This window comes from Hyperolius riggenbachi, chromosome 9, assembly GCF_040937935.1.
Source record: "Hyperolius riggenbachi isolate aHypRig1 chromosome 9, aHypRig1.pri, whole genome shotgun sequence".
NCBI lineage: Eukaryota > Metazoa > Chordata > Amphibia > Anura > Hyperoliidae > Hyperolius > Hyperolius riggenbachi.
The window spans coordinates 275,452,252-275,472,476 of NC_090654.1; the positions used below are offsets into that span (position 1 = coordinate 275,452,252).

At 45.3% G+C, this 20,225-nt stretch overlaps 1 protein-coding gene across 1 annotated transcript in view; it reads right to left on the reverse strand.

The window, feature by feature from the left end:
- The window catches only part of LOC137533625 (alpha-1-antitrypsin-like protein GS55-MS), a 72,758-nt gene that overhangs the window by 34,805 nt on the left and 17,728 nt on the right, over positions 1-20,225 (reverse strand). Inside the window, exon 4 of the mRNA XM_068254968.1 lies at positions 16,878-17,148. Coding sequence (XP_068111069.1) covers positions 16,878-17,148 — 271 coding nt within the window. The remainder of the gene's footprint in view (positions 1-16,877; positions 17,149-20,225) is intronic.

The window sequence follows — 20,225 nt, forward strand, 5'->3', positions numbered from 1 at the left end:
TTTATAGTGTAGGTTGATGCCTCAGAGGTTGGGGTTGGGGCTGTACTGTCTCAACGCTCTGGTTTGCAGGGTAAGCTTCACCCTTGTGCTTACTTTTCTCGGAGGTTCTCTCCTGCAGAGAAAAACTATGATATTGGCAACCGAGAGCTTTTGGCCATTAAACTAGCTTTTGAGGAGTGGCGACATTGGCTGGAAGGGGCAGAGCATACTATCACAGTTTATACAGATCATAAGAACTTGGAGTACATAGAGGGGCCAAAAGACTTAGTCCTCGTCAGGCCCATTGGTCTTTATTCTTTTCAAGATTCTGATTTGTTATAACGTATACACCAGGTAGTAAGAACCTCAAAGCTGACGCCTTGTCTAGGTGTTTTGAGCCCGAGACAGTACAACCTTCAACCCCTGAAACCATCCTACCTCAGAAAGTAGTCCTGGCAGCTACTGAGACCTGGAAAGACTGGACTGCTACTCTGGGTCCTTTTCAACAGGATGTTCCAGAGGGGAAGCCTGAGGGAGTTATGTTTGTACCACTAACTTTCCGCCTGCAACTCTTACAACTGTTACATTCCCATAAAAATGCAGGGCATCCTGGGGCTGCCAGAACTCAGGATTTGTTAGCTAGATGCGCTTGGTGGCCTACGCTAGCAACGGATTGTAAGGAGTTTGTAAGGGAGTGTGCAGTTTGTGCTAGAAGCAAGTCCTCTCACCAGGCACCTGTGTGTACACTACAACCCTTGCCAGTGCCAAGTGAACCATGGACTCATTTGTCAATGGATTTTGTAGGAGAATTCCCCAGGTCTGAGGGCAAAACGGTCATTTGGGTGGTAGTAGATAGGTTCAGTAAGATGGCTCATTTTGTTCCTTTGAAAAGACTCCCCTCGGCCCAGGAGTTGGCTGATCTCTTCATCCAGCACATTTTCCGGCTGCATGGCATTCCGGAGAATGTGGTGTCAGATCGGGGAGTCCAGTTTGTGTCAAAATTTTGGAAGGCCTTTTGCCATCAGCTGGGTATGGACCTTTCATTTTCATCAGGCTACCACCCACAGACCAATGGTCAGACCGAGAGAGTTAACCAGTCCCTGGAGCAGTTTCTCAGATGTTATGTGGCAGATGCACAGTCCGATTGGGTAAAATTTTTGCCATTTGCGGAATTTGCACATAACAATCTGAAGAGTTCCTCTTCTGGATTTTCCCCATTTCAGGTGGTTTCGGGAAGATCTCCCAAGTTTGCCCCGTTACCTGTGGCATCTACCCCATTTCCGGCCCTGGAGGATTGGCAGAGGGCATTGAGGGAGATTTGGGGTATGGTTAAGAGGAATTTGGGGAAAGCCTTCCAGACCAGGCAGATAAAAGGCGGTCTTTAGAGTGGAACTTTTCTCCAGGGGACATGGTGTGGGTATCTACTCGGCATTTAGCTTTAAAACAACCGTCACCCAAACTAGGACCTAGATTTATAGGACCATACCCAGTGACCATGAAGATTAAGAATGTCACTTATGCGATTGATCTCCCAGCCAGCATGAGAGGTGTGAGATCATTCCATGTGTCTCTGTTGAAGCCGGCAGTGAACGTGGATTCCTCTCCCCCCCCCCCCCCCCCTGTGATGACCAACCTGAGTATGAGATCGAGAAGATTCTAGATTCTCGCTTAGTGCAAAATTCTGTGCAGTATCTGGTTCACTGAAAGGGGTATGGTCTGGAGGAGAGAACTTGGGTGCCAGATTGTCGCATGCATGCTGAAGAATTAAAAAAAGAGTTTCATGACTTACACCCTGGGAAGCCGGGTGGGAAGTGTCCGGAGTCCACTCCTCAGGGCGGGGTTACTGTAATGAATAGCGGAGATACCGCCGCGCGTAGAAGCGGCAGGGCGGCTATCTCCACGTTCCAGCCGGCGGCCTCTGCCGCGCAGCAACATGTCACTGGTTCGCCTGGTCCTTCTAGTGCACACAGATGGAGAGTTACGCGCGCGCGCGCGCCAGGCGACAGGACCTTTATGCTAGCAGAAGGGGAATCAGCTGATCATTCCGATCAGCTGATTCCAGCTAGGCTCCGGATTGGCTGAGTGGCTGGGGCGGCGCTGTGGAGCGCTGTAGGTATATATAGGACTTGCCTGTTAGTTGCAAGTTGTCTGCCATTGCGAATGCTTATGTGTTAGCACTCAGACCTCAGTCAGATCTTACAGTGTGTTAGAACCAGCCGGAGCTGGGAATTCACACTTAGTCAGATTCCGTTAATAGCCTCTATTGTATTATTGTATTGTGTATGTATTAGACTAGTTCCCAGGTGTTGAGACCAAGGACCTCACACCTAAAACTAGGAGATTGTTGTCTGCTACTGATATCTATTAGACTAGTTCCCAGGTGTTGAGACCAAGGACATCACACCTAAGACTAGGAGATTATTGTTTGCTACTGTTATCTACTAGACTAGTTCCCAGGTGTTGAGACCAAGGACCTCACACCTAAGACTAGGAGATTGCTGTTTGCTACTGTTATCTATTAGACTAGCTCCCAGGTGTTGAGACCAAGGACCTCACACCTAAGACTAGGATTGAAAGATAGCTAGCAAAAACATGTAAAGAACGGCTGACTCTTGGGTGCATGCTAGAATACTTTTAATGTGAAAAATTGCTGTACAAAAATTACTTTACAAAAACACACATATACATGTACAAATACTAAGGACATATACCACATAAATTGTTAAAACAGGGACAATGGAGCCCTGAAAGAAGCCAAAAACCCAACACCCCAGAGCTTGATCTCTTAGAGGCTGCAGTCCTCCAAGAGAATATATTACGGGGTACATCCGGAGCTACTCGTATATGGAACTTAGTTCTGTCAGCTTCACAATTTTGGAAAAGAGCACCTCAGGTTAAATGCCACTTTTAGATTGTAGATGTATTAGCTGAGGTAATTATATATCCAGAAGATACATGTATGTATTCAGTTCCTCATATCTCAAATGGATTCCAAAACCATCCCAACCATGTCTGTAATTATGGATAGCAAGGATTATTTTTCAATTAGACTCAATCGCAGTCGTGTAAGAAAGTCTGTGCCTATTGACTCTGTAGGAGGTATGGACTCAATCGCAGTCCCCAATGACACATAGACAAGTCTCCAAGTGATACTTCATAAAGGCATCAAAATCACAGTGGGTGATATGGAGTGATGAATCGATTCAAACAGGCATGGCAAAGCATAGATATGAACTGCACAGGTATGATGGAAACTGGCAGCAAGTGTCCTCAGCGAAGCAATCATAAGTGGCGATCAATACTGTTAGTGCGAAGCTCATGCACAGTAATCAACTGATATCCACATGCACACTGATTGACTGTAGTTAGTAGCGGGATGCAGCGTTCACAGTTCACAGTTCATAGTTACCATACCGCTGGTGTACAGAGTAGAGTTGGAGGTATGTTCTGGATGATCCAATTGGATGGTTAAGGGGTGTGGGGTGAGGCGTCAGACGCTATTATATCTGACATGTTTCGCCGTCTGACATAACGGCCTCTTCGGAGATTTGCGTCTACATATTGAAAGCGCCGAACCGCGAGTGTTCAAGGCATCTCGCCGGGGCCCGCCCACCTCCTTCCTGGAAGCCTCGGCCAATGAATCTTGGCCAGGCATGAGCGCCGGTCTCCGCCCACCACACACCGCACGTAGCGGCGCATATGGGTGTGCGTGCCATGCGCTCCACAGTGGGACGCAAATAGGAAGCGTCCCACTGACTGCAAGGAGAGGAGCGTCACCGCGAGAGACCCAACGGCCAGAAGTAGGCGCTTATGTTTACAATTTATAATGCTTACCAAACATAGTTAACCTCATAAACTAACAAAAACTCACAATTTAACGGAAAAATTTTTTCTATACTAGACACTTCCTCAAATTACTTTCATAAATGAACAGAATCCTATTAGTTGAAACAGAAATGTTAATAATAGCAGAGTGGACATGAACCACACTAGACCTCTATATATATCTATTGCACACATAATAGAGTCCTCCAAAGAGATATTATAGGCTATTCTATACTTCCATATGTGTTTGCAAATGTCATGTACATAAGCACAACATATATACAGAGGGAAAGTGGATGAGACCACGAACGGTCAAATTGTTTCCCATAGGATTTGAATTTGAGTGAGGATAGTCAGGGACTTGGGCCCAAGAGAGGGAGAGTCAGTGAAAAGAAAGAAAAAAAAAAAAAAAAAAAAAGAACTGGATAGAGGTATGAGGGAAGGGGGAAGGGGGGGGGGGGGGGGGAAAGGGGGGGGAGGGGAAGGAAGGGATAGAGGGTGGGTGGGTTCATGCCTACACGGGAAGAAAGGCACCATAGTGGACCGCATCATTGAGGCCCTTTCCTCTGGTCGCATCGAGGGTGAAGATCCACCTCAACTCCATCTGTAAAAGAACCTTATCTACATTACCTCCTCTTTCGTGTGGATGTGCTCTATCCAAACCTACAAAGCGGACAAAACTGGAGTCCCCTCTATGTGTCAAGTTGATGTGTCTCGAGATGGGGGACCTAAAGTTGCACCCCCCAATGTCGCCAACATGTTCTTTGATGCGTTCTTTGAACGCCCTATTAGTCTTACCTACATAGAAGCATCCACATCTGCATGTCATCAAGTAGATTACGCAGGTGGTGTTGCAATTTACAAAATGGCGCAGCCTCCAAGTACGTCCATTGGGGAGTGCAACCTCACCCCCCACCTGCAAGTATCTACAGTACACACAACCACCACAACTATAAGTTCCGAGCACTGTGCAGTGTTTTGAGGCTGTCCTCGAACGGAAATGGCTATTTGTCAAGGAATCTCGTAGAGTGTGTGAACGTTTAAAAGTCACCAGCGGTCTGGGAGATACAAATTCCCGGACCGAAGGGTCAGTGTAGAGTAGGTTCCAGTGACGACTTAAAATCTTATGTATTTGGTCTTCCTGATCACAATATCTGGTGATCAGGCGTACTTTGTTATCATCACTATTTATAGTCTGCCTCCTATCTGATTGACCTAGCAACATGTATCTATCGGTTGCTTTGGCGCGCTTGTACGCTTTTTTCAGCCATCTGTCTTTGTATCCTCTCTCGAGGAACCGTGCACGTAGGGCTTTGGCCTCCTTTTCGAAATCTGCGTCTTTAGAGCAGTTTCTGCGAATTCGCAGATACTGCCCAATGGGAATTCCACGTATTGTATGCCTGGGGTGCAGGCTTTCTGCTCTCAAGAAAGAATTAGTTGCCGTCTCTTTGCGGAACAGCTGTGTAAAGATACAACCGTCCGTATCCACACTGACCCTTAGGTCCAAAAAAGGTACAGATGTTGCATCACAATTCATGGTAAACCTCAAGTTCAACGCATTCCTGTTAAGCCTTGATATAAATTCATCAAGGAGGTCCCTGCCCCCCGTCCAGAACATCAAAATATCGTCTATGTACCTGTGCCATGAGACAATATGGCACAGGTACATGACCAAACTGTCACTCCCAAATAGGGCTCGCTCCCAATCCCCCAGGTACAGGTTGGCGAAAGACGGAGCACACGTGGTGCCCATCGCCGCCCCCTGCACCTGGAGGTAGTAGGAGCCATCAAAAAGAAAAACATTGTTGCTCAGAATAAATGACAACAGCTCCAAGATGAAGCAATTGTGTTGATACTCAGAAACGTCCAATTCAGATAGAAATTTTCCCACTGCAGCGACCCCCTTCTCCTGTGGTATGCTCGAATAGAGAGCCTCCACATCCAAGGTGACCAAAAGAGAACCAGGGGGCAACTGCAAGCCCTCTAAAATAGTAAGGAGATGGGAGGTGTCCTTGACATATGACGGGATACTCAGGACGTGTGGCTGCAGATGCTGATCTACGTAAATGCTGGCCTTCTCTGTTAAAGCTCCGCACCCCGACACAATGGGACGTCCAGGGGGCCTGGATAGGTTCTTATGTACTTTAGGTAGAGCATAGAAAGTGGGGGTAACCGACTTTCTTACACGACTGCGATTGAGTCTAATTGAAAAATAATCCTTGCTATCCATAATTACAGACATGGTTGGGATGGTTTTGGAATCCATTTGAGATATGAGGAACTAAATACATACATGTATCTTCTGGATATATAATTACCTCAGCTAATACATCTACAATCTAAAAGTGGCATTTAACCTGAGGTGCTCTTTTCCAAAATTGTGAAGCTGACAGAACTAAGTTCCATATACGAGTAGCTCCGGATGTACCCCGTAATATATTCTCTTGGAGGACTGCAGCCTCTAAGAGATCAAGCTCTGGGGTGTTGGGTTTTTGGCTTCTTTCAGGGCTCCATTGTCCCTGTTTTAACAATTTATGTGGTATATGTCCTTAGTATTTGTACATGTATATGTGTGTTTTTGTAAAGTAATTTTTGTACAGCAATTTTTCACATTAAAAGTATTCTAGCATGCACCCAAGAGTCAGCCGTTCTTTACATGTTTTTGCTATATATCTTTGCTGACATGGTGCATGTTAGATTATGGATTAGGATTAATTTTATCTAAAGTAAGCAATCAGTGTTGGTGTTGAGACACCAACACACAATATAGGTTATTTACATCATAGTGCCCTTTCCTTGTTCGCTTACATAGGATTGAAAGATACTGTTACCCATTATGATCTCTGGCTTTCCTGACCACTCTCCTGCTTACTGATTCGGTACCTTTGCCTATCTGTCTACTTGTTACCGACTTGGCCTGAACCCGGATACCGAATCAGTCTCCTGTCTCTGTACTTTGTCTGCCCGTGTGTTGCCGACCTGGCCTGTCTGACTCTTCTGGCTGTCACTTATTCCTTGGGTGATCAGCCTTACTGTACTACTTGTGACACTAACTCTCTAGGTGTCCATTAGCTGCAAGGGCAACCTGCTCCTCAGGAAGACCATCTTGCAGTTCAGTCAGTGGTCTCTACCCTTTAGGAGGCCACTGGCTGTAGTTCAGTCTGATTCCCAGTCCATCAGGGAATCTTTGGCTGCAGTACAGTCTGATTCCCAATCCATCAGGAAATCCTTGGCTGCAGTACAGTCTATATCTCCCGATCCTCGGGAGATAACCTTTCCTTACTGTTGCACCAAACACTTTACCACATTGGGTGGCTATACTAGTATTATTGGCGATTCTGCAGATCACTACATAATCAGGTATAGCATCTGTATTATTGGTGATACTGCAGATCACCAATAATGAGAAATATCTGTGTTGCTGACACCAATCGTTACAGTACTGCTATGCGAGACAGTTGTCCTTCCTGCGACACTCGGGGGAACCGAGAAAGTAAGTACCACTACTTTGACCATTTATCGACATTGTATATGATATGACTGACAACATAATATATGATGTTAACATTCTCCCTTGTATTATCTACAGGACGGAAGACAACTTTGAGGACCAAGAACCACATAAGCTTCTAGACACAAGTGGGGAGGAGATGATCGACGATCCGGTGACAGATGCCAACTACGTTCCAACAACAAGAAGACAGGACTCCTCCGACTCAAGGAGGTCTAGCTATGAGTTTGTTGCAGACCAAGAAGTCGGGGATACCCCAGCCCCTGACGTGGCTGAGACCAATGAGCCAGGTGAGGAAGCACCAACAGAGGACATTCCGGTGCAACAGCCCCGTCGCACTACGCCCACCCAAAGAAGAGTCAGAACTGAGGACAACACACCACCAAGCAGGCAAAGACCTGGACCTGTCCCTACCAGAAGAGAGACGGAGGCAGAAATGTCTGGGGCAATTTCAGGCCTACTAGGCATTCTGCGTAGCCAGGAGACTATACTGACCAGGCAGCTGAAAGATGGTGACAGAGGGCATTTAATGGAGCAGTATCGGGCACATATTGAGTCTCTGCAGAGAGCGTTAGAGACTGTGCATAAGCACTACCAAGACGAGCCTAAATTTTTGCATGAGCAATATCGTTCCCAGTTTGAACAATTGCTACTTGAACACCACCAACAAGTGTCCCAGATGCAGCAACAGATGCAGCAGATGCAGCAGAAAATTGTGACCTGATGCGACAGCAGACACACCCCGGCTACCATACCCTAATGTCCTTAATTCCGTTTTTGGACAAAGTACCAGCTATCAACATGCTAGCGTGCCACTCCAGCTTACTAGAGGCTGTCAAACTGCACATGGAACAACAGTTCAGTCAACAGCCTGGGTTTAGAGCAACAACAACTGTCCCCTGGACATCATTGTCCCAAAGCTACCAGGGTTACAGAGGAGGTACATACACACAGTTGACAACAGGAGGGTCAAGCACTTCCAGTGTGAGTACCCCTGACACTTCAGATTTCCCAGCTTCACCTAGCCTTCTTTTTCATGGAACTGGTGCAGAACCCAAATAGTAAACGACTATGTAGCTCTTGGTCATTCCCCTTGGACATAGCCTTCAGAACCTGGAATTAAGGAAACGTATGAGGACCTGGCTTGGCCTCTGGTCTTGCCATCTCCTGTTTCCTCGTTCCCAGGTTCAGAGGACTATGTCCAAGAGGATATCTACAAACATTTGTTTACTTTAGTATCTAGGGTCTTGGGCTCTGTGTCTGCTGCATCTGCACAAACTTGGCTCTTGGTCCTCAACCTTGTACATGGTCCTCAGAACCTGGGATGAAGGAGACCCAATATGGACAGGGCTTGGCTTACGGGTCTTGCACTGTCCTGTTTCCTTCATCTTTTTTTTTTTATTTTACTTCGTGGAAAAATGCAGTACATTTTTCAAAACGACAGACCGTAATAGTTATATTCCGTTGGAAAGTTGCCATCACCCCAGCTGGCTTAAGGCGATACCATCTAGCCAGTTTTTAAGGGTTTTTAGAAATTGTACGCATAATGAAGATTTTTTTACTCAATCGAATGTTTTAATTAAACGATTTGTAGAAAAAGTATATGATTTTGATTGTCTAATAAAATTGCGAGATGAAATTGGCACACGGAATAGATTGGACATGATCCAAAACCTTGGCACAGGAACAAGACAGAATGTGGAAAATCAGTTCAAATGTGCTTTTATTACTGATTTTAATACACAATATAGGGACATTAAAAGGCTTGTAGGGAAACATTGGCCTATTTTGAGACTAGATCCTGATCTAACTGCAATTATTACTGAAAAACCACAAGTTATATTCAGGAAGGCCCCAAATCTTCAGAGCCGGATTACAAGCAGTACCATATATAAGCAGCCAACTACCAGTAACACCTTTCTGGAGTTAGAAGGTTTTTTCAAGTGCAAAAGATGTTTTGGATGTCGCACATGTACCAACCAACCAAGGAAGATCACCTCTTTTACTAGTAATTATACAGGAGAAACATTTCAGATTAAACGTTTTTACAACTGCAATAGTATGTATGTGGTATACCTTTTGGAGTGTCCATGCGGGCTCCAATATGTAGGGAAAACAGAGAGAGAGTTCAGGAGGTGACTATACGAACATGTCTATAATATTGGAAAAGCTGAAATAGACCACTCTGTCCCCAATCATTTCAAAACTGTCCATAGCAAAGATCCTTCAGTTTTAAAAATTTTTATCATCGACCAAGTAAAAACAGACTGGAGAGGATCAAATAAAGATAGAGAATTATACAAACTTGAAACTAAGTGGATTTTTACATTAAAGACTATGCAACCAAGAGGTTTGAACATTGATTTTAATATAAACTGCTTTATAGACAATTCCTGAGTGCAATAATCTATTTATTTACAAGATGGCAGCAACCAAGGGAACTCTATGGGAGACAGCGTTATAAGTGTATTTATAGGGTGTGCAGTATACTACGCAATTTATATATGTTTTTTAGTAATATGTGCCTTTTAATGTATGTATTTATTTATTTTATTTATTTAAGTATTGCTGGGATTCGAACCAGGGACCCGGCATTGCAAGGCGGGAGCGCTGGCCGCTGTGCCACCGTGCTGCCCATGCTGTTGTGTTATTTTTATGTAATTGAGTTGCTGAGCGTGGAGAGACTGGAAACTACACTTCCCAACATCCTTAGCGTCTCTTTCAGCCAATTAGGCGCGAGCGTGCTGGCTCATGTGACCAGCCCGACCAATCGCTTTCTGGCCCTAGCTCTGTAGTGATGTCACACCATCCCAAAGCCACTTGCACCTAACCACCTGACCGGAATGAGCCTATCAGCCATGCGCATTACCGGCAAGTGGAAAACTTTCTGCTGAGAGCCTGCAATGGCCCCGATCGAGTGATTACAAGGTAATCTTTATATATTTTGCCCACAGCTCAGTCTCCAGTGTTCCCTGAAAGGCCGAGACTGGTAAGAACTGGAGACTGGGCAACTTATATGAGATCGTTTTTTGGATTTTAAATGTGTACTGGGTTACACTATATGCTTTTAACTACTAAGGGTCCCTGTCAAAAGGACCCTGGAAGTAAGTCATTGTATATGTGATGTAGATTCAGCTTCTAATAAATGTTTATGTGATTCTTGGATGGAGAAGTGAACTTTCTCGATTTATTTCTGGTGATGGTCACTGTGGAAATGTACTTTTGAGCACTGTGGGGTTACTGCAGATGCCAATTTGAGTACCAAGGGCTGTGGATTTGTATGCATTTTTCTTGGCACCGTAAAGTATACTTGCCAAATTGTGTTGCAAGTGCTGCATCCTTTCAGCCTTGTGGTTATTTGGTAACATGTCTTCCACTTTGTGCTCATACCAAGGGTCTAGTAACATTGCCACCCAGTACAGGTCATTCCCCTTGAGTTTTTTTTATACGGGGGTCCCTCAACAGGCTGGACAACATGAAAGATGCAATTTGCACAAAGTCGGATGCCGACGTACTAGCCATCTTGTCTTGCTCTTCCTCAATGATGTCAGTTAAGTTCTTGTCCTCCCCCCAGCCACAAATACCACGGGAAAGTTGAGCAGCACAAGCCCCCTGCGACGCCTGCTTTGGTTGTTCTTCTGCCTCCTCCTAAAAAAAAAAACACCTTCCTCATCTGACTCCTCTTCCCCAGACGACTCCTCCTCCACCTCCCCCCTCCTCCCCCTCCTCTGTGCTGCCGCAGATGTGGATGATGCCGCAGGTGATGTTTCCAAAAACTCTTCCTCCTCCTGTTCCTGGTCACGTTCCTCTACATCTTGATCCGCCACTCTACGCATGGCACACTCCAGGAAGAAAGCATAAGGGATCAAGTCGCTGATGGTGCCTTCACTACGACTCACCAGGTTTGTCACCTCCTCAAACAGATGCATGAGCCTGCAGGCATTACGCATGAGTGTCCAGTACTTTGGCCATAGCATCCCCAGCTCCCCAAAGCATGACCTTTCACTGAAGTTGTACAGATAGTCGTTGACGGCTTTCTTCTGTTGTAGCAGGCGGTCAAACATGAGGAGCATTGAATTCCAGCGAGTCAGGCTATCGCAAATCAAGCGCCTCACCGGCAAGTTGTTTCTCCGCTAAATATCGGCCAAGTGCGCCATGGCCAGGTAGGGATGCTTGAAATGCCCACACACCTTCCTGGACTGCTTCAGGACCCCCTGTAAGCCTGGGTACTTGCGCACAAATCTTTGGATTATAAGATTGAGCACATGTGCCATGGTGGGTATATGTGTCAACTTTCCCATACTTAAAGTCAACAAGAGATTGCTGCCGTTGTCACACACCACGTTGCCGATCTCCAGTTGGTGCGGGGTCAGCCACTGAGCCACCTGTTTGTTCAGAGCAGCCAGGAGAGCTGCTCCAGTGTGACTCTCGGCTGTGAGGAAAGACATGTCCAAGATGGCGTGACACTGACATAGCTGGCATGCAGCATAGGCCCTGGGGAGCTGGGGGTGTGCAGCTTGAGAGAATGCAGCAGTAGAGTAGCACTCAGCCGAGGAGGAGGAGGATGACAGCGAAGAGGATGTAGCAGGAGTAGGAGGAGAAGGAGAGGAGGTGGCAGCAGGCCTGCCTGCAAGCCGTGGAGGTGTCACAACTAGGTCCGCTGCACAGCCACGTATTCCCTGCTTGCCAGCGGTTACCAGGTTGACCCAATGTGCCGTATAAATAATGTACCTGCCCTGACCGTGCTTGGCAGACCAGGAATCCGTGGTCAGATGGACACTTGACCCAACGCTGTGTGCCAGAAATGATACCACTTGCCTTTCAACATCACGGTACAGTTTGGGTATCACCTTTTTTGAGAAATAATTGCGGCCTGGTATCTTCCACTGCGGTGTCCCAATCACCACAAATTTTCGGAAGGCCTCAGAGTCCACCAGCTGGTATGGTAATAGCTGGAGAGCTTACAGTTCCGCCAAGCCACCTGTCAGACGCTGGTCAAGGGGGTGACTGGAATACATTGGCTTCTTTCGCTCAAAGATTTCCCTCACGGACACCTGGCTGCTGTGGGCAGAGGAGCAGGAACCGCTCAAGGTGAGAGGAGTGGAGGAGGGTGGCTGTGAAGGTGCAAGGGAGAAAGCGGCTGAAGATGCTGCACCTGAAGAAGGAAGATGAGGCGGAGGGTGGCTTTGCGTTTGTATGCTGCTTTCCCTCAGGTGGTCTTCCCATTGCCGTTTGTGCTTTCTCACCATGTGCCTTCGTAAGGCAGTTGTCCCTACGTGGGTCTTGGTCTTTCCACGACTCAATTTTTGGTGGCAGAGAACACGGATGACATCGCTCTCATCTGAGGCAGACACATAAAAAGAAATCCACACTGCTGAGCCCTGGAATGATGGCACTTTGGTGGTGACGTCTGCAGCTGACCTTGAAGGGCATGCTCACTGGCTGTCCATAGGTGGCGATACATGCCGCTGGACACTTCCACAAGCTGTTTCTGACAACGACCTCCCCCTGCTTCTTTCAGTAACTCGTCTCCTCCTACTCCTCTCTGACTCCCCCTTTGAACTCTCCCTGGTCATCATGTGTATTGGGATCCCACGTGACATCCGTGGCAGTATCATCATCATTATCATAGTCATCCTCCACAGCTTCGCTTGTATTAGACACCTCCAAAACTGCACCAACAACAGGTACTTCATCATCCTCACACCTTACGTCCATAGTGATGCCTGACTCAGACGTATGAGGTGGTGGTGTAACATGCTTAGCGCCGTCATCTTGTAACAATAATGGCTGTGAATCAGTTAATTCGCCACCAAATAACTCCTGCGAAGTGTCAAAGAGAGCAGATGTGGTGCAAGTAATAGCAGTAGTGGCTGCAGAAGATGTGTTCTGTGTTAAATAGTCAACTATGTCCTAACAATCTTGGGAGTTGATGGCACGTGCCTTGTGAACACTGTACTTTGGTTCAGGGCCACACGAAATCACATCAGTACGACCTCGAACAGACCTGCCGGGTGGCTTGCCTCTGCCTCTGACTTTTGTTTTGTCCGTATTGGGGGGGGGGGGGGGGGGGGGGATGAAGTGAAAGGTATGCACTGACCTGACTAATACAATGTGCAGTCACACAGGTGCAGTGAAAAAGGATGCACTGACTGCTGGTATATAAAACAACGTGCGGTCACACAGATGCAGTGAAAGGTATGCAATGACTGCTGGTATAACAATGTGCAGTCACACAGGTGCAGTAAATAGGTTGCAGTAACTGCTGGTATAACAGTGTGTGGTCACACAGGTGCAGTGAAAAGTTTGCAGTGACTGCTGGTATAACAATGTGCAGTCACACAGATGCAGTGAAAGGTATATACTGACTGCTGGTATAATACAATGTGCAGTCACATACGTGCAGTGAAAGGTATGCAGTGACTGCTGGTAGAACAATGTGAAGTCACACAGGTGCAGTGAAAGTGGATGCACTGACTGCTGGTATATAAAACAGCATGCGGTCACACATATGCAGTGAAATGTATGCAGTGACTGCTATATAAAACTGTGTGCGCTCACACAGGTGCAGGGAAAATGGATGCACTGACTGCTGGTATAAAAAACAGCGTGCGGTCACACAGGTGCAGTGAAAAGGTATGCATGGAATGGTATATAAAACAGCGTGCGGTCACACAGGTGCAGTGAAAAGGTATGCATGGAATGGTATATAAAACAGCGTGCGGTCACACTGGTGCAGTGAAAGGTATGCACGGAATGGTATATAAAACAGCATGCGGTCACACAGGTGCAGTGAAAAGGTATGCACGGACTGGTATATAAAACAGCATGCGGTCACACAGGTGCAGTGAAAAGGTATGCACGGACTGGTATATAAAACAGCATGCGGTCACAAAGGTGCAGTGAAAATGGATGCACTGACTGCTGGTATAAAAAACAGCGTGCAGTCACACAGGTGCAGTGAAAGGTATGCACAGACTGGTATATAAAACATCATCCGGTCACACAGGTGCAGTGAAAGGTATGCACGGACTGGTATATAAAACAGCATGCGGTCACACAGGTGCAGTAAAAAGGTATGCACGGACTGGTATATAAAACAGCGTGCGGTCACACAGGTGCAGTGAAAGGTATGCACAGACTGGTATATAAAACATCATGCGGTCACACAGGTGCAGTAAAAAGGTATGCACTGACTGCTGGTATATAAAACAGCATGCGGTCACAAAGGTGCAGTGAAAATGGATGCACTGACTGCTGGTATATAAATCAGCATGCGGTCACACAGGTGCAGTGAAAATGGATGCACTGACTGCTGGTATATAAAACAGCATGCGGTCACAAAGGTGCAGTGAAAATGGATGCACTGACTGCTGGTATATAAAACAGCATGCGGTCACACAGGTGCAGTGAAAATGGATGCACTGCTGGTATATAAAACAGCATGCGGTCACAAAGGTGCAGTGAAAATGGATGCACTGACTGCTGGTATATAAAACAGCATGCGGTCACACAGGTGCAGTGAAAATGGATGCACTGACTGCTGGTATATAAAACAGCATGCGGTCACAAAGGTGCAGTGAAAATGGATGCACTGACTGCTGGTATATAAAACAGCATGCGGTCACACAGGTGCAGTGAAAATGGATGCACTGCTGGTATATAAAACAGCATGCGGTCACAAAGGTGCAGTGAAAATGGATGCACTGACTGCTGGTATATAAAACAGCATGCGGTCACACAGGTGCAGTGAAAATGGATGCACTGACTGCTGGTATATAAAACAGCATGCGGTCACAAAGGTGCAGTGAAAATGGATGCACTGACTGCTGGTATATAAAACAGCATGCGGTCACACAGGTGCAGTGAAAATGGATGCACTGACTGCTGGTATATAAAACAGCATGCGGTCACAAAGGTGCAGTGAAAATGGATGCACTGACTGCTGGTATATAAAACAGCATGCGGTCACACAGGTGCAGTAAAAAAGGTATGCACGGACTGGTATTATATGTGCAGCAGTCACACTAAAACAGCACCATCAAAAAATAATATTATATATCAGGCTAATATAATATGACAATATAACAACCATTGTGTGCAGAAAGGCCGGCCATAGCTGCAGCAATATTGACAAAAAGAAAAAGAAGCTGGCCCTGCAAAAAACGGACCACAAGGAATTGAACTACAAAAAATAGCCTTTATTCAAACCATACCAACAATAAAACTAGTTAAAAACAATCACACTGTATGGATAATGCCCTCAAACATTGCACTGTAAATACTCAGTGGTGCAGTAGTAAACGCGTATTATAAATTATTTATAATGTAATCATGCCGCTGCAAGCCAGTAGCAGAATAAAAGTGAAGGAGTGAATGCAGGGAAGATCAGAGGATGGAAATGAACCAACCTGTAAAAGTGAAGTACACCAAGTAGGGAAAAATGATAAGAAGTGGGTGGCAGTGTCCGAGGTGCAACGGAAATCCGAGTGATAGGGGCCAGATTGGGCCAAGTGAAAGAAATTGAATGCGAAGAATCAACCGTGAATGATCAACCGTGAATGAGAGGCTTACCGGCAGGCAGCTGTGCGGAGGGACTAGCGTGTGGAGGCCATCGCGATTCGCCGCTACAAGCGGCTTCTTCCGTTGCACCTCGGACACTGCCACCCACTTCTTATCATTTTTCCCTACTTGGTGCACTTCACTTTTACAGGTTGGTTCATTTCCATCCTCTGATCTTCCCTGCATTCACCCCTTCACTTTTATTCTGCTACTGGCTTGCAGCGGCATGATTACATTATAAATAATTTATAATACGCATTTACTACTGCACCACTGAGTATTTACAGTGCAATGTTTGAGGGCATTATCCATACAGTGTGATTGTTTTTAACTAGTTTTATTGTTGGTATGGTTTGAATAAAGGCTATTTTTTGTACTTCAATTCCTTGTGGTGCGGTTTTTGCAGGGCCAGCTTCTTTTTCTTTTTGTCAATATTGCTGCAGCAGTCACACTAGGCACTGAATAGCAATTAGCAAGGGCCAGCTGTGACAGACGGTTGTATATGGAGTGTCAGTGGGCCACACACACACAAAAAAAAAAGAAAAAACACATCACAAGAACATTAGCTCTTAAAAGAGCTGTTTCGTTGGTGCTTTTCAGCAACAAATATCAGCAAGGAGCAAGCTAACAAGAGCCTAACTAAGCCTTCCCTATCTCTGCAGCAACCTCTCTCCCTTCTCTCACTAATACAGCAGCACACAGAGTGAGAACATGGCCGACGCCACTGCCTTATATAAGGGGGGGGGGGGGGGGGGAGGCTCCAGCAGGGAGTGCAGCCTGATTGGCTGCCATGTGTCTGCTGACTGTGATGTGGAGGGTCAAAGTTTGGCCCAATGATGTAGTATAGGGGGCGGGTCGAACTCGCACAAAGTTTGTGTTCAGCCGCGAACGCTAATCCACAATGTTCGCGCGAATATGTTCATGTGCAAACCATTCGTGACAACTCTACTAGGAAAACGTTTGTGCATAAATTTAATCTGTAAGCCATGTTTCTGCTTACTTGGCGTTTGAATCCTTTAGGAATTTTCTTACAGAGCTGGTGGTCAGAGAGCGTTCCAAATAGTACAGTTTTTCCAGCGGTGGCACAACAATAAGGAGGACCATGTTGTCACTGTACGGCACTTGTATGATCTTGTTTTTGTTGTTGTCTGTTGAGGTTGCTTTGAAGTAGCCACGCTGGTACATCATTGGTACTGAAACAGTCTTTATTTTATTCACTTTGAATTCCCCGTCTCTTGTGTTCGATGGATCAAAGGGACTTGCCCATCTGGCTGGAGGAAAAAAACAAAGTGTTCCGTTATGACAGATTAAAGATCGACACCTAAACGTGGTCATTAATGATCCAATTTCTAGAAAAAAAAATCGTTCGAGCGATCAGATAATTCTGATTGGAAGAAAAATTGTTCCCTGCACCATCAACAAACCGACCTTTGCTTCCTATCACTACCGACAAGAAAATCCAAATTTTGGTTTTGGCGAAAATCCAATCGGACGACTATTTTTTATAATCATTCGTAATCGATGATGCCTATGAACGGAGCTTATTTACAACCAATCCGATCAGAATTTCTGATCGCTCAAATGATTTTTCGCTGGAAATTGGATCGTTAGTGACCACCTTTAAATAGCCCAAAGGGAAGGTACACTTTTTGTGTAACTAAAAAGCCTCTATAAATTGTGAGAATTAATGTGAAACACAGTAGATTTATAGTTGGGGTATACTTCTAAAACAAAAATGTCAGTAATTACTCTTAAAGGATACCCGAACTAACATGTGACATGATGAGATAGACATGTGTATGTACAGTGCCTAGCACACAAATGACTATGCTGTGTTCCTTTTTTTCTTTCTCTGCCTGAAAGAGTTAAATATCAGGTATGTAAGTGGCTGACTCAGTCCTGACTCAGACAGGAAGTGACTACAGTGTGACCCTTACTGATAAGAAATTCAAAATATAAAACACTTTCCTAGCAGAAAATGGCTTCTGAGAGCAAGAAAGAGGCAAAAAGGGGAATTTCTTATCAGTGAGGGTCACACTGTAGTCACTTCCTGTCAGGAGTGAGTCAGTCACTTACATACCTGATATTTACCTCTTTCAGGCAGAGAAAGAAAAAAAGGAACACAGCATAGTTATTTGTGTTCTAGGCACTGTACATACACATGTCTATCTCATCATGTCACGTCAGTTCGGGTATCCTTTAAGGTGGCCTTACAATGGTCGACATGGCCAACAGGGATCTGATGGCCAACAGGGATCTGTGTGTTGGCTCTTCTATTGACCTGTACTTGTTTTTATGCTCCCATTTTTGCCTGATGAAGTGAGATTGAACCTGTGAAACGCGTTGCATTGAGTTTTGTTGAATAAATTGTTGTTGACCAAAACATTGACGGAAACTGTGTCTACTGATTCTGGAGGTAAGTCCACCACTACCTCCTCTTTTAAAGAGGATCTGTCTGCTATACTATCTCAAAAAAAGAACACATATAGAGGTAGATACATACTTGTTCTACGTACATAACATACAGTAGTAGTAAAAAGTATGTGAACCCAAAGACTAATGACATCTCCAAGAGCTAATTAGAATGAAGTGTTAGCCAGCTGGAGTCCAATCAATGAGATGAGATTGAAGGTGTAGGTTACAGCGGTCCTGCCCTATAAAAAACACACACCAGTTTTGGGTTTGCTTTTCTTAAGAAGCATTGCCTGATGTGAATGATGCCTCGCACAAAAGAGCTCTCAGAACAGAAGACCTACAATTAAGAATTTTGACTTGCATAAAGCACGAAAGGGTTATAAAAGTATCTCCTAAAGCCTTGCTGTTCATTAGTCCACAGTAAAACAAATTGTCTGTAAATGGAAAAAGTTCAGCACTGCTGCTACTCTCCCTAGGAGTGGCCTTCCTGTAAAGATGACTGCAAGAGCACAGCACAGAATGCTTAATGAGGTGAAGAAGAATCCTAGAGTGTCAGCTAAAGACTTACAAAAGTCTCTGGCATATGCTAACATCAGTCAATCAAGCTGCATTAGTTAAGTCTGAGGGGAAAGTAAAGAAGCAAAAAAGACAACCCAGCATGCCCTGCAACTTCCTTTGTGCAGCAATGTACCAAATAAAAGTCAGGTAAACTGGGGAATGATCTTTTAACAACAACAAAAGTAAGAGTGATTTTTAACTTTTGGATTTCCTGGTTAGCACCCTTAATACTTGTTTATAAAATAGAAATAAAGAATTGATTTTTGATTTTATACCTGACAGTTATGATTTAACCTCCTTGGCGGTAACCCTGTGTGTGACACGGGGTAAGCCGCCGGAGGGTGCCGCTCAGGCCCTGCTGGGCCGATTTACATAATTTTTTTTTCAAACACGCAGCTAGCACTTTGCTAGCTGCGTGTTTGGTCTGATCGCTGCCGCCCGCCGCCGATGCGCCGCTACCCGCCGCGGAAACAGGCCCCCTCCCCGCATACCCCTTGCGCAGCCTGGCCAATCGCCGCCAGGCTGCACTGAGGGGTGGATCGGGACTCCCTGTGACGTCACGACGTCCGTGACGTCGATGACGTCACTCCATTCGTCGCCATGGCGACGGGGGAAGCCCTCAAGGAATTCCGTTTAGAACGGGATTTCCTTATGGGCAAGCGGCGCCGGTGGCGATCGAAGGTGACGGGCGGATGCCGCGGGGAGGAGGGAAGCATGTAGCTAGCGCTAGGCTAGCTACATGCTAAAAAATAAAAAAAAGGCGAAAAAAAACCTCCCGCGGCTGCGCAGCCGCAGGAATTATACCGCCAGGGGGGTTAAACAGTTTTTAATGCATTTTATCCTGGGGCCTCTGTTCCTGTTCCAGTTTACTGTCTAGTCCACCCTTGGTGGTGGGGTGTAACCCCATTCCCTTTCTACAGAGAGCGACTTTTTAATCTGAGTGGGGTCAGGTCTATTGATGATCGTAATTTGCAAATTACGATTATGCAAAATTAGGAGTAATTTTTCGCAATTACGCATACATGTAATTACAAATTCGTAATTCAATTTACTTTGTATAATCATTCATAATTATGCATGCATAATTTATGTGTAATTTTATGCCGACTTTGGCGGTAGCAAAACCCCCATACATGCTATTGCTACCAAAATTACTACATACTGTATGTTAAGAAGCATATTGGGAATAAGACAAAAAAATAGTTTTTCAAAAAGATCTTGTAGTTTTTGAGAAAATCGATTTTAAAAATGCAAAGAAAAATGGTTTTTAAACCCAGAAAAATTACAGTTTAAAACCATTTTTTTTGTATTTTTGAACAATTCTTTTTGTAATTTGTATCTATTTTTCTTGACATATGTAGCAATTTTGGTAGCA